General features: G+C 39.2%; 1 protein-coding gene across 5 annotated transcripts in view; it reads left to right on the forward strand.

The window, feature by feature from the left end:
* NBR1 (NBR1 autophagy cargo receptor) overlaps positions 1-14,694 on the forward strand; it is a 28,865-nt gene that overhangs the window by 1,998 nt on the left and 12,173 nt on the right. For 4 of the 5 annotated variants that reach the window (XM_070394385.1, XM_070394386.1, XM_070394387.1 and 1 more), the window contains 12 exons: positions 3,406-3,516; positions 6,055-6,117; positions 6,830-6,848; positions 8,060-8,082; positions 10,341-10,535; positions 10,870-10,947; positions 11,388-11,602; positions 12,100-12,267; positions 12,594-12,803; positions 13,303-13,462; positions 13,560-13,850; positions 14,488-14,634. In XM_070394385.1, the coding sequence (XP_070250486.1) occupies positions 3,415-3,516; positions 6,055-6,117; positions 6,830-6,848; positions 8,060-8,082; positions 10,341-10,535; positions 10,870-10,947; positions 11,388-11,602; positions 12,100-12,267; positions 12,594-12,803; positions 13,303-13,462; positions 13,560-13,850; positions 14,488-14,634 (1,671 nt within the window). In that variant the 5' untranslated portion in view covers positions 3,406-3,414. The remainder of the gene's footprint in view (positions 1-3,405; positions 3,517-6,054; positions 6,118-6,829; positions 6,849-8,059; positions 8,083-10,340; positions 10,536-10,869; positions 10,948-11,387; positions 11,603-12,099; positions 12,268-12,593; positions 12,804-13,302; positions 13,463-13,559; positions 13,851-14,487; positions 14,635-14,694) is intronic. The other variant, XM_070394388.1, reaches the window with a different exon arrangement.

Below are 14,694 nucleotides of genomic sequence, written 5' to 3' on the forward strand. Positions count from 1 at the left end.
CCTCCCCCCCAAATTGCATTCCATATGACTAGATGTCAGCAGGGTTGCTAGGAACTGGTATTATTTTGGTGATGAACTTGACTCTAGGTGGAGACAGAGAATTTTTTTAAGTGGGGGATAATTGTTTTTGGATTTAAAAAAAAATCCTTAATCCTCAAACCTTCAAGGTCCTTTTAAATGACCTTGTATTGTTTGACAGGGCAGTACATTATACTGTGGAAAACAGGACTATTTTAGATTCTAAAGATTGGTTTATCATAATTTTACATTTGAGTAACATTTTCAGAGAACTTGCACACACATTTTTATTTGGTTCTTATGATAACCAAATTGTGAGGTTGTCAAAGCAGAGATATTAGACCTATTTTACAGATTAAGGAATTGTACCTCAGTGGTTAAATAACTTGTTCACAGTTACATGGCTAGCAATGTGCCTGGAACCCATTCTTTTCAACCCCTGTGCTCCCTTAGCCTTATGCTGTAAACTTCTGGGGCTTAATCTTGTTCATCTCCTATCTTCTGTGCCTGGATCAGAATCTGGCTCTTTGTAGATGCTTATTAAAAATCAATGAATATGTTTAAAAGCTGGCATTTTTCATTACAGTTTATATTTAGATTTAAACAAACTATTTTTTTATAAAGTCATAAAAACAAATCAACCTAACAACTCATCAGTAAACAAAATCCTTAAGTAAAAACAGGCCTTAGCAGGGTAGCTCTGTTGGTTAGAGCATTGACCCCAAGGTTTTGGCTTCAAACCCAGGTCAGGACACATATAAGAATCAGCCAATGAATGCATATGCATAAATAAATGAAAAAACAAATCTCTCTCTTCCCTCTCTTTCCCCTTTCCATGCTCTCTCTAAAATCAATCAATATGTAAAAGTTTTTTTAATCCTCAATCAGAATAGACATTCCTTTAAGGAATTGTTAACTTAGACATGATAATAGTATTATGGTTGTTTCTTAAATTCTTATCTTTTAGAGGTACATAATTATTTTATAGATGAAATGACTGCCCTAGCTGGTTTGGCTCAGTGGATAGAGCATCAGCCTGCGGACTGAAAGGTCATGGGTTCATTTCTGGTCATTGGCACATGCCCGGGTTGCAGACTCAATCCCCAGTAGGGGGCTTGCAGGAGGCATCCGATCAATGATTCTCTTTCATCATTTATGTTTTTGTCTCTCTGCCTCTCCCTTCCTCTCTGAAATCAATTAAAAAAAAAAAATTTTTTTTAAAGAAATGATGGCTGTGTCGGAATAATCCAATAGGAAAAGGGTATTGCTGTAAAAAGATGAGTCCTGAGTTGATGTTAAATATGGAAGATAGCTGTTGAGCCCATAGGGTTCATTAAATATTAATCTCTTCTTTTTCTTTATAATATGTGTTTATTGATTTTTAGAGAGAGAGGAAGGGAGAGGGATAAAAAGATAGAAACATTGATGAGAAAGGAACCATCGATTGCTGCCTCTTGCATGCCCCCTTCTGGGGATCGAGTCTGCAACCCGGGCTTGTGCCCTGACCAGGAATCGAACTGGTGACCTCTTGGTTCGTAGGTCGGGGACGCTCAACCACTGAGCTACACCATCTGGGCAATCTCTTTTTTTTTTCTCCAAAAATATATTTTTATTGATTTCAGAGAGGGAGGGAGATGGAGAGAAATAGAAACATCAATGATGGAATCATTGATCGGCTGCCTCCTGCCCACCCCCTACTAGGGATCGAGCCTGCAACCTGGGCATGTGCCCATGACCAGGATCGAACCTGGAACCTTTTAGTCTGCAGGCCAATGCTCTATCCACTGACCCAAACCAGCTAGGGCTCTTTTTGAATAGGTTTAAATTTTCCCATAATTTTTTGAAAAAATTAGTTTACTATCACTTATTGACCTTTAGACTAAAATTAGATGTAAAATTAAATTGCTATAGTTTGCTTAAAACATTAGTTGACTATAGTCAATCCACATTGAGCGGTTTGGGGATATGTAGGAGTATAGCTGAAGTGAGGGCAACCTGGAATTGATCACTGTTAGAAGTGTTCATTACTCTCCACTTTTATGTATGTTTGAAATCCTCTGTAAAAGAGACTACAAAAAACAGACAAACTTGAATGAAGAGTGTTGAATGCTACCTCAGTGTAGTTTCCTGGCTAGTGCAGTGGTCGGCAAACTCATTAGTCAACAGAGCCAAATATCAACAGTACAACTATTGAAATTTCTTTTGAGAGCCGAATTTTTTAAACCTAAACTATATAGGTAGGTACATTGTTATTAACTTAATTAGGGTACTCCTAAGGCTTAGGAAGAGCCACACTCAAGGGGCCAAAGAGCCGCATGTGGCTCGCAAGCCGCAGTTTGCCAACCACGGGGCTAGTGTTTTGGCCTCTAAGTTGTTAAAATTGATCTAATAGAGAACCTGGGTTGCTCAATTTAGAAAAAATCTTCTTTTCCAAGAAAAGTGTAGGATGTTGTTTTCAAGTTATAAAAATATACTATATAATAAAAGGGTACTATGCAAATCGACGGAATGGTGGAACAACTGGTCGCTATGACATGCACTGACCACCAGGGGGCAGACGCTCAACACAGGAGCTGTCCCCTGGTGGTCAGTGTGCTCCCACAGGGAGAGCACTGCTCAGCCACAACCTGGGCTGACGGTTTGCAGCTGGCAAGCACAGCTTGGTGGAGCCTCTCCCACCTCCAGGGCAGAGCTAAGGATGTCCCACTGTGGCTTAGGCCCGCCCCTCTCCCTTCCACCCCCCTTCCGGTCACTCGGACATTCTCCAAGGGCTCCTGGACTGCGAGCAGGCTGTGCTGAGGGACCCCCCCCCACACGAATGTCATGCACCCGCCTCTACTAAAAAATAAATTCCCTGGCAGTAGGGACCTAATCCAATTTACTTATCTTGATATTAGAAGATAATAGGTATCTGTTTAGTTAACCAATCATTATATGTTTTTACTGATATTTTTAGAGAGAGAGGAGGGGAGAGGAAGAGAAACATTGTTTCATTGCCTCGGTAGCACCCCAACTGAACCCGAAATCTCAGCATGTGCCCTGACTGGAAATCCAACGACAGTCTTTGGTCTAAGCGGGTGACATGCTCAACCAAATGAGCCAGGGATTAACCAATCATTATGAAGTTCCAGAAAATTCTAAAGGATTTTATTAGATGATTTATCTGGATGTGGCCAAAATTTACATTTTCTCAGCAAACATTTAACCTTGAGATTTGTTTTCAACTATCCACTAGGTTGTAAGTAGAAGAGCAGACATTGTCTTCTCATTCACTGCTGTGTCCTCCTAGTCTAGCCGAGCCTATATTAAATCCTCAAAGTATTGGTTGAATATATGTCTATGCAATTTACACTCTTTCTAATGTTTCCTCTCTCCTCTCAACTCTAGCATCACAGCATGGAACCACAGGTTACTCTAAATGTGAGTTTTAAAAATGAAACTCAAAGCTTTCTGGTTTCCGATCCAGAAAATACAACTTGGGCTGATGTCGAAGCTATGGTGAGTGTTAATTTTATTTTATTTCTCTATCCTTTAACCATAGATTTTCCCCTCCAGAGGTAGCTATTTTTAGCAGTGTTGTTTCATAGCTGCAAAGTCTGTCATATTTACCATTTCTGAGCCTTTTGGAAAATTATTTGTTTGTTTTTTAAGTGAGATAGGACTTAGAAAACCTATTAATTTTAGGAACAGTCTGAGGAATGAATTGGTGTGGGCCCCACCCTAACCAGGCCCCAGAGGAATGTTCTCTCTCGTGAGAGCAAGTATGTTACTGTGGTTTGTGAACCATTAAGGGTATAACATATGTTTGTTAATGCTTTTCCTCCTCTTGGTTTGCCCTTTGTACTCTTGCTTGGTTTGCAGTAGTGAATGTTTTACTTCCTGTATAACTGTTTATCTAACAAACACTTTGGTAAAAACCTACTTTTACCTGGTTAGTAAAAAACCTCGTAATTGGTTATGTGTTATGGCAACTAAAAAGGAAAATAAATGGTGGAGAGACCACAAATTATGGTCTGATCTAGTCCCCTGTCTTCCAGCACTGCTGTAAGTTCTTTATACTGTCCCAGACAGATGGTTAGGCGGAAAGTTGGATCTTTGTCAAATAATCTGAAAATCAAACACAGTTAATCTTTTTTTCCTAGTAGTTAAATGAGCTGACAGCTTGCCTTTTTTCTTTATTGTAAATGTTAAATTACAAAAGTGTAATATGTGCCCATTATAAATAGAAGTGAAACAATCCAAACATATATAAAGAAAAAGTTAATGTCCCTCCATCCACTTCCCACCTCTCTGGGGTAATCAACATTAACAGCCATGTTCATATAGATATCATACTAGGATCTTACTATAAACATTATAGTACACAGCTTGTTTGTTTTCTTTTCCCCAAAAGTATATTTTAAACATAGTTTTTAGTGACTAGATAAGAAATCAAGCTCATTTTTTTAAAAGTATAGATTGTCCACATTATTTATATTGTATTATTATAATTTAACCATTCCTTATTGAAAGATTATGTGTGGTTTTTTTAAATTGAAATGTATTAGTTTTATTTTATATTAGTTTCAGGTGTACAATATAATTCCATGTTTATATACTAGAGGCCCAGTGCATGGATTCATGCGCCGAGGGGTCCCGGATTGGGAGAGGGTGCAGGCCAGGCGAGGGACCCCACCAGTGCACGATCTGGGCCAGGGAGGGACCGTGGGAGGGCTCCAGGTCGTGTCTGGCCCGTCTCGCCCAATCCCGATTAGTGGGACCCCAGCAGCAAGCTAACCTACCGGTCAGAGCATCTGCCCTCTGGTGATCAGTATGGATCATAGCAACTGGTGGAACTGTCAAACAAGCAGTCGGACACTTAGCATATTAGGCTTTTATTATATAGGATAACAACAATAAGTCTAGTTAATACCCATCACCACACATAGTTACAACATTTTTAACTGTAAGTTTGTACCTTTTGACCACCTTCATCCATTTCAGCCACCTTCTACCCCCTGCCTCTGGCAACCACAATATGTTTTCTGTGTCTGAGTTCATTTGTGTGTTTATTTTTAATATTCCACATGTAAGTGAAATCACACATTATTTGTTTTTTGTCTGACTTATTTCACTTAACATAATGTCCTCAAGGTCAAAGGATGTTGTGTGTTTTTTAACCACTATAAAATAAACCACAGGGGCTAGCTCTTAGTATATAACTTATACACTGATCTATAGGATAAAGTTTCCCAAAATGAGACTAATGGGTCACAAGATAAGTGATTTTAATTATTTAATGAATATTGCCAAATAGTTGTAGCACCGCACAGGAATACATTACAGTGCACTAAATTAATTTTTGACAATATTGGACATTATGGCTTTAAATTTTTTTTTTGCCATTCTGTTGGGGTGACAGACATTTCATTGCTTTAATTTGCATTGTTTTTTTATTTTTAAAAAAATATATTTTCTATTAATTTCAGAGAGAAAGGGAGAGGGAAAGAGAGATAGAAACATCAATGATGAGAGAATCACTGATCAGCTGCCTCCTGCACACCCCCACCCCCTACTGGGGATCAAGCCCGCCACTCAGGCATGTGCCCTTGACTGAATTGAACCCAGGACCCTTCAGTCCACAGGCTGACGCTCTATCCACTGAGCCAAACCAGCTAGGGGTAATTTGCATTGTTCTGAGTACCATTAAAGCTTAACATGTTTTCATGTATTTTATAGGCATAGTTGACTTCTTTTCCTATGACATTTCTGTACATTTTTGCCCACTTTTACCTGTATTGTTAATCTTATGATTATCAGTTTTGCAAATGCTCTTCATGTATTGCAGATGTTAACCCTTTGTCTATTTTATGAGTTGCAGATATTTTCCCCAGCCCATTGTTTGTCTTTTGACTTTGTTTATGGTGTTTTTTTAACCATTGGAAATGTTTAATGTTTATGTTCTGAAATATGTCCATCCTTTTATAAGGTCTAGGTTTCTGTTACAAACTACCTTTTTGATATCTTGATCATAGAGTGTGTACATTTCATTTGCAGGTAAAAGTTTCATTTGATCTGAACACTATTCAGATAAAATACCTGGATGAGGAAAATGAAGAGGTAAAGTATATTATGGTACCCATTGCTATGCATCCAGAGTAGGGATTTTATTTTTCAAGACTGATGTGGGGCTTGAAGAATTCAGAATGCTGTTTATCTCATTTGTGTAGTGGCTTATATGTATTTGATAATTGCATGTTCTAAGCTGACTTATGGCATTTGAGATGGAGTTGAGAAATGGGGAAGCAACGTTGAAGAAGAAAATATGAGAGATAACTTTTAAAACTATGTCCTGATCTTAAATTTAAGTATATCATAAGTTGCCATTTCATTTATAATAATAATAATAATAATACTGACCAACCTTTGTTGAGTGGTTATAACGTGTCAGTCTAAAAGCAATACTATATATTAGGTACTGCATTGTCATCATTTTCCTATTTACATGAAACTGAGACTTTAGAGAGATTAATTAATAAACTTACCCAAAGGCACATAAGCTGGGAAGTAGTAGAGGTTCATTCCATACCCTCTGGCTCCAGAGCCGAGGCTCCTAGCCATTATATTATGCTGCTTCTTAATGTACCTGAAATAAAGAATAAAGTAGTTAAGTAGTAAAATTCCTTAACTATTAATTACAACTAGTTCATGGTACTAGGAAAGCTGAACCCCTAACCTGAGATTTTGCATCTATCCTGTGAGTCTGGTCCTAGTAAACTGCTCAATTGATGAGAGGTTTATAATTCACTGTTGCTTTTTTGTTCTTTTACAGGTATCCATCAACAGTCAAGGTAAGTCAAAAGCCTTCATCTGTTCACTGGCATATACATTTCCATATACACTCATTCTTGTTGCAATATTAATTTTAGAGTAGAATTTGATATACAGTAAATTGACATTGTACTCATTTATCCATGGACATTAGTTACATAGCATATTTTTATTTTATAGCAGTTTTTTTTTTTTAATATATTTTATTGATTTTCTACAGAGAGGAAGGGTGAGAGAGATAGAGAGTTAGAAACATCGATGAGAGAGAAACATCGATCAGCTGCCTCCTGCACACCCCCTCCTGGGGATGTGCCCGCAACCCAGGTACATGCCCTTGACCGGAATCGAACCTGGGACCTTTCAGTCCGCAGGCCGACGCTCTATCCACTGAGCCAAACCGGTTTCGGCTATAGCAGTTTTTTGTATCTAGAGGTGCCTTTGGTTGGAGCCTAAGGACAGCTTGTTTAAACAAAATCCTCACCTGAGGATATGTTGTCGTTTTTTTTATTGATTTTTAGAGAGAGAGAGAAACATCAATTGGTTGCTTCCCATATGCACCCCGACTAGGATTGTACCCTCAACCTAGGCATGTGCCCTGATGGTGAATCTATCCACAACCTTTCGGGACAATGCTCCAATCAGCTGAGCCACCCAGCCAGGACAGAGCCTAAGGATAGCTTTAATGGGAAATTCTCTTATGTTTAGATGCTAATCTGAACTGCCTCCCAGTCCAACACATACAATTTGGTCTGGTATTACATTTGTCTCTGACTTGGTATATATGTTAATGTCAGTTCACAAACAAGTGGTATTCTAGAAGCTTATTTGTAAGATGATTGTTCAGAGGTTGGAGTATATTTTGCTACAGGAATAATGTTATATTTGAAGGCTAGGTTCCCAGGCTAGCCCCCAAAAACTTATTTTAAACAGCTGAAATGATAGTATTTCATGAACTCCCTTGAGTCCTGAGTTCCATTAAGCCTAGTGTGAGGGATCTGTGTGGAGGTTTTGTAACTAGAAGGCTCCAGTAATGGGATTAAAGGGGAGGACTAACCTGCAAGTAGCTTCTATTTGCAATGTGATGAGAAAGAATTTGTCAGCAAAATGATAGTAGCTGTTCATGTGTAAGGATTGTAAGCTAAGAATTCTTAAAAGTAAGGATTGGCTGTACTTAATAGAACCTTTTGGACTGGTGAAGAAATATCACCATATGTATTTTTTATCCTTTTAGGAGAATATGAAGAAGCACTTAAGGTAATGGTCATTGCATCTTATTTTCAAATAATTTTTAAATGTTTATTGATAAAACTTGAACCTGAATTCTGTTGGCCATGGGGAGAAACTAATGAATATAAATAGAGCAAAACCTGTCTTTAGGGAAACTATGATGCATGGGCATACCATTCAGCAAAAGGCAGCCCCAAATATAAAGGTGTTTTTTTTTTTTCAGTTATCATTCCATCTCATTGCTGGTCTTGGTGCCACCATCCTAGCATTTAAAAATACAAAGAACTCTGGAATGGTACTTTCTGGTTGATATTTTTTATCTTCTTCCTTCACCTTGATCCCCCTATAGATTGTTGCAGTATAATATGGGAGAATTTAAGGTAGAAAGCATCCATTTACAAACAATCCCTTGTCTGTCAGTGATGGATCAGAGCATTCCTCAAGGTCACTTCTTTAAGTTGTGCCAGCTGTCCTTTCATTACCACCTTAGTTCAGGTTTTTCTTTAATGTTTCATTGTTCTTTGTGAACTTCTAGTCCAAGACTAAGTTATTTCCATAATCACTTTTAGTCTAGGGAGGGAAAGGCAAGATTTTTTCACTGAAAGTTGGATTTGCCCTTTTTGGTTTCTGTCAAAATTGCTGTTCTAGTGCCAAGTGTTTCAGTAGTTTAGCTGATGTCTTTCTTGGTTTTTACTTAGAAATCTTACCAGCTAGTCTCTTGGTTTTGGATATTCAAGCCTTTCCCTGGATTCTTAGTTAAGATATCCATCTCTGTTAATATTTCATGCTTCATAATTTCCCTCTGCCCCAATTTCATCTGGTCTTCCTATTTCCTACTTTTCAGCTATTTCAGCCTGCTGTCCTCCCATCCCCTTCAATCTTATCCAAGTTTTCCTGGCTTTTCTCTTTCCCTGTTCTCAGAAGCTATAGTAGTTTATTCACTAAAAAAGTCTTCTTAGATCTTACAAACTAATACATTTCCCACAGTCACTATTAGTTTACCTAGTCAGTCAGGAATCTTGGACCTCAGTAGTCTAGAGTTTATATAAGCCAAGACTGTATACATATGTGTGTATATATGTATATATATCCTATGTAATAAAGGCCTAATATGCAAATCAACCGAATGACGGTTTGCTGTAACATGCACTGACCACCAGGGGGCAGACACTCAACGCAGGAGCTGCCCCCAGGCCAGCCAAGGTGGGTGCCAGTGGGTGCTGGTTGCCCCACAGATCAGCCCTGATCGCCAGCCAGGCCTAGGGACCTTACCTGTGCACGAATTTCATGCACTGGGCCTCTAGTATATGATAATATTATTTAGTACTTAAGATTCCATGTTTATATTTAGACATGTTTCCTTGAGCAATTTTATCTACAGGCTCTACTACACGTTTTACTAAAAGCTTGTTGTTTATGGTCTAAAATAGGAGTTGGCAAACTGTACCTAGTGGGCTAGCTATATGTTTTTATGAAGTTTTGCTGGAACACAGCCATGTCCATTCACTATTGTCTGTGGCTGCTTTTGTGCTATTACAGATTTGAGTAGTTGTGACAGTAAGTTGGCCTGTAAGCCTAAAATACTTATTATGTGGCCCTTTAAAAAGTTTGCTGATCTCTGATTTAAATAATATCTTTCAAACTTATTGACCATGGAATGATTTATTAAAATGAAATCTTGAAAAGTCTTACGTGTAAAATACATAGCTTGTCACTGAGTGACAAGTGGGAGAAGTTAAAACCCCATGGACTTGACTTCTTAATCTCTGGGACATTGGAGTACCTTCCTGGAACCTCAAATGCTCTTTGAAGTAGTTTTCAAAATAGGATTTTTAAGAAGATGGTCTTCAAAGAGAGGTGACCACATAAACATGCTTTCTAAAGTACTATTCTTAGTGGGAAAATAAATAACTATAGGGCATAACTTTAAGTTTCTCTCAGGTTCTGGTAGTCTGGGATTGACTTTTTTGAAAAGTTGAGGTGAAAATCCATAAATGAAGACCTACATAAAAACCAATTACACAGGAAAGTAGTAACCCAGTTAATGAAAACAGCTAATAAAGTGCTGCACTGAAAACCTACTTTTGTGTTTTTAAAAACAAAACCATTCCTAGTTAACATTCTTGACAAAGAAACAGCAGGCTGACATGTATGTCATTTGACTTCATTAAACAAATATTTTCCAGCATAACTCACCACACCTCTTCTGTTTGAGTGTCTTTGAATTTTCCTTTGGAAGAGGAGAATCACACAGTATGTTTTTATTTCATAACCTATGCTCTCAGATGGCAGTTAAGCAGGGAAACCAACTTCAGATGCAAGTCCATGAAGGCTACCGTGTCGTTGATGAAGCTCCACCCCCAGTTCTAGCAGAAAAACCGCCAGTTTCGAGGACAGGGAAAAAGCCACTTGCACATTATTCTTCACTGATGAGAGTCTTGGGATCAGACATGAAGACCCCAGAGGAACCTGCACCACAGGTATGAAGGGAGTGGACCTTTCTCTACAGTTTCTCTAACCTTATGTTTCATTCTCTGGTGTAAGATTTGAGCTTTTCAGAAAGAGTGGGAGTTATGGTGACCATGTCAGTCTGACTTTTTAAAACTGGTAACAGTGGTACTTCTGGGCGGGGGGGCAAATAGGATGACACAGACTTTGTTTTCCTTTTATACTTATTCATACTGTCTCTCTCTTTTTTTTTTTTACCCACATATTTTGTTTGACAAAAAAACTCAAAATAATACATTTCAGGAAATTTATTTTAAATAGAAATAAAAAGTAACCTCCAAGATCTTGGATTATGTTTTCTTGCAGCAGTTTCCGCTTGCTCCATCTGATGCAGACCAGCCTCCAGACAGGCCCCCAGACTGGTTCACAAGCTACCTGGAGACAGTGAGTGTTCTCTGTGACTAGGGTTTTAGCAGCAATGTGTGGAATGTGGGAGAAATAGAAAGCTGAACCCAGATGGCTGCTGCCTCTAGTAGCTAATAATTTCCAAACTAGAGCAGTTCCAATAAAGAAAGCTCTCAACTTTTGCAGTGATGTAACAGAAAAAGAGGGCATTTCGTTCTAATGGAAAGGAACAAATCTCTATGCTTCAGAAAGAAGTTGGAAATTTACTAATCAAAAGTTTTTTATTTTTATTTTTTGAACCATTTTACTGTAGGAGACTAGACCTTTTGCTATGTTTCTGTTCATTTGTTCAGTAGATATTAGCTGTTTATTATGTTCTTATATTATACTAGAGATGGTGAGGTCTATTTAATATCTTAATGCCTTTTCCCAATATCAGAACTGATGGGTTTCCCCCCATCTTCTGCTCTGTGTTATAGTTCAGAGAACAAGTGGTTAAAGAAACTGTTGAGAAACTTGAACAGAAATTACATGAGAAGCTTGTCCTCCAGAACCCATCCTTGGGCTCCTGTCCCTCAGAAGTCTCAATGCCTATTTCAGAGGAAACACTGTTTTTGCCAGAAAACCAGTTCAATTGGCATATTTCTTGTAGCAGCTGTCAACGGAGGATCTTTGGTGTGCGCTACCAGTGCAGGTAAGCAGTGACTTGGGAGTGATAGCTATTAGTAGACCTGAAAGGCCTTCCTGGCATTCTGGGTAAATAATGGGAAATTGGATGTACTCTATCTCCGAGCATTAGATATAGCAGCTCTGGTTGGAAGCAAGCCATTCTTCACTCATAAGAAAAAAATATCAATTTGAATAACTATTCAGATTGATGTGTTCAGATATACATTTGAATGAACAGAGCAGGACAAAATTATGTTCCCCAAAACAAAATTAGATCACCAAAAATTATCTCCCTGTTGTTCTAAATACTTTCATCTCTTGCTTCCTCCCATAGATTGTCCTTTGAAATAGAAATAGGTCAATTGTTTCTGTCCTCATTTTATTAATGAGGAAAATTAGTACATAGCACGGTTGGATAGCATGCTCAGGTTACTACCTAGCTGGTAATAGAGCAAATAAAGAAGTTTGGTCTCATAGTTCCCTACCTCATGTATTTCCCACTGTGCCTTTTTTCTCCCATAGCCTATGCCCATCCTACAATATCTGTGAAGATTGTGAATCGGGGCCCTATGTCCATGACTCCAACCATGTCCTGCTGAAGTTGCGGAGACCTGTTGTGGGTTCCTCTGAATCGTTCTCTCACTCAAGGTTCTCTACTCCTCGTCTTCCTGCTGCTCTGGAACAAGCCAGGTAAACCATTTATACATGGGATGTGTGTTCTCTGGCTTCCTGGTTCTGGTGACAGGCAGTGAGTCACAAAACTACAAATAGTCTACTTATTTCTGGCTCATTTCTAGTTGATGTGCAATGATGGGGACAATTATCCAAAGCTAATGAAATGGAAATGAGAACTGCAGAAAGAGGTTAATTTTATTAACCAGTATGATCCCAATAAATTTAATTTTTAAAGAAAGAAACTAAACTATAAGCTGGCACTGATAGAGACTACAAAAAGCTCAAAGTAGCTTCAAGATTTGTGAGGTTTGTTTTTAAGACTATCATTTGTTGTCTCACAGGCTCCAGAAGCAGGTTGACAAGAATTTTCTTAAAGCAGAAAAGCAAAGGTTGCGAGCTGAGAAGAAACAGCGTAAAGCAGAGGTCAAGGAACTTAAAAAGCAGCTTAAACTCCGCAGGAAGATTCATCTGTGGAATTCCATCCATGGACTCCAGGGCCCCAAGTGTCCCTTGGGCCGACCTGAGAGCTTACTGCAGTCCAACACCCTAATGTAAGCCCGGGGCCAGAGTGGGAGCCAAGTCTTGAGGTCCAGCCCTCTAAAACTAGAACTTCAGCCAACATCTCTCATATTTATTCGTAGCTCCTAACACCCAAACTCGTAAATTTCCCATTCTCTGATCCTAACATTCTTAAAAGGATGGTTTGGTAGTTATTTTTGACACTTCCTTTGTTGCCTTCTTCAGAAAGATAGAAACCAGTAAAGTTTAGAACTGGTGGTGAGAACTCTTTTCACTGAAGGCAGTCTGGATTTGAAGCAAAAGAGCAAATATTTTAACTCTGACTCTTCAGTTGTTTTATTTACAGATCCTCATCATAACTTTTTAGTTCAGGAGTCAGATTTGTCTTCTGTTTGTTAAAAAATGTCATTAATATTACTTATAAGGCAAATGCATTAGTGCATCCTCAAGAGTCAGAGCCTCAAACTACAGTGTTGGATATTCAGAAGCCATCACATCCAACAGCAGGTGACTATCTGAATTTCTGTTCAGGCTCCCTTTGCAGCCCTGTGCCCCAGTTATGCCAACCCTCAGTGCAGCATTTGTGGATGAGAATTTGCCTGATGGGACTCACCTTCAGCCAGGAACCAAGTTTATCAAACACTGGAGGATGAAAAATACAGGAAATGTAAAGTGGAGTACAGATACAAAGGTATTTTTCCCACAAAAATGTGAAGATGAAGTGATTTGAAGTGACAGAGTGCTCAGCTAACAAGCTTGCTTTCTTTCTCTTGCCACTGTTATTTCAGCTCAAGTTCATGTGGGGAAACCTAACTATGGCTTCGACAGAAAAGAAGGATGTTTTGGTCCCCTGCCTCAAGGCTGGCCATGTGGGAATTGTGTCTGTGGAGTTCATTGCCCCAGCCTTGGAGGGAACATACACTTCCCACTGGCGGCTTTCTCACAAAGGCCAGCAGTTTGGACCTCGGGTCTGGTGCAGTATCATAGTAGATCCTCTCTGCTCCACAGAAAGCTCTGATAACATTGAAAAGAGCATGATTAACTCAAGCAAAACTGGTGATCTCACCTGCCAGCAAGAGGTGAGTACTGGGAGAGGTGACCAGCTAAAAGAGCCCACTCATAGCTGGTTGTTCTTTCAGAAATCTGGAAAGGTTGGCTCTCCCCTTCCCCCCAAAACATGGATATGCTTATATTGGGCCTAGTACTCGGGGGGCTTTGTTTGTGTATCCTTAGGATCTGGTGCAGGTGCTCCTCGGTGTTTCTGTATGTCTTCGTAATGATGCATTGCCAGCCTCTTTGCTACACTAGGGAAAGTAGGACTGCCTGGTTGGCCTGTGGAACTGCTGGGCTGATGGCTTTGCTCCGTAACATTCATCTCTCCTGAGTGTCCCTTGTGTGTGTCCCCTAAATACTCATGAAGTCTTGCCCTAGTTGTTACTTGGTGCAATTTTTTAGGTAATTTCCCTGTATTAGATGGGCACTTTTTTAGAGTGTTTACTGTTGAAATTTAGTTACCCAATGTTAATGTCCTGGTTTTGACTGTTGATACTATGGTTAACCTAAGTTGTTGTCATTATAGGAAGCTAGGTAAAGGGGGTAATAAGTCAACTCTACTATTTTTGCAACTTTTCTATAAGGTGCTGCGGTGTTCGTCAGCTTGCCTTGTTGAGTTCTGTTGAAAGGCCTAAAATTTGTCCCAATGGTTTTTCTCTATAGGAAACTTTTCTTCTGGCTAAAGAAGAAATTCAGCTTGGGGCAACTGAACAGACAGAAGGGACAGGAACCTACATCCCACAGAAGACAAAAAATGTTGCCAGCGAGAGGGAGCTCTACATCCCATCTGTGGACCTTTTAACTGCCCAGGTGGAAGATTGAGCACTTTGAGGGGCAAGGGACAGAAAGCACGGGAAAGAGCTCTTAACT

This window comes from Myotis yumanensis, unplaced genomic scaffold (genome assembly GCF_028538775.1).
Source record: "Myotis yumanensis isolate MYYU_CA2020_CCGP unplaced genomic scaffold, mMyoYum1.0.hap1 SCAF_16, whole genome shotgun sequence".
NCBI lineage: Eukaryota > Metazoa > Chordata > Mammalia > Chiroptera > Vespertilionidae > Myotis > Myotis yumanensis.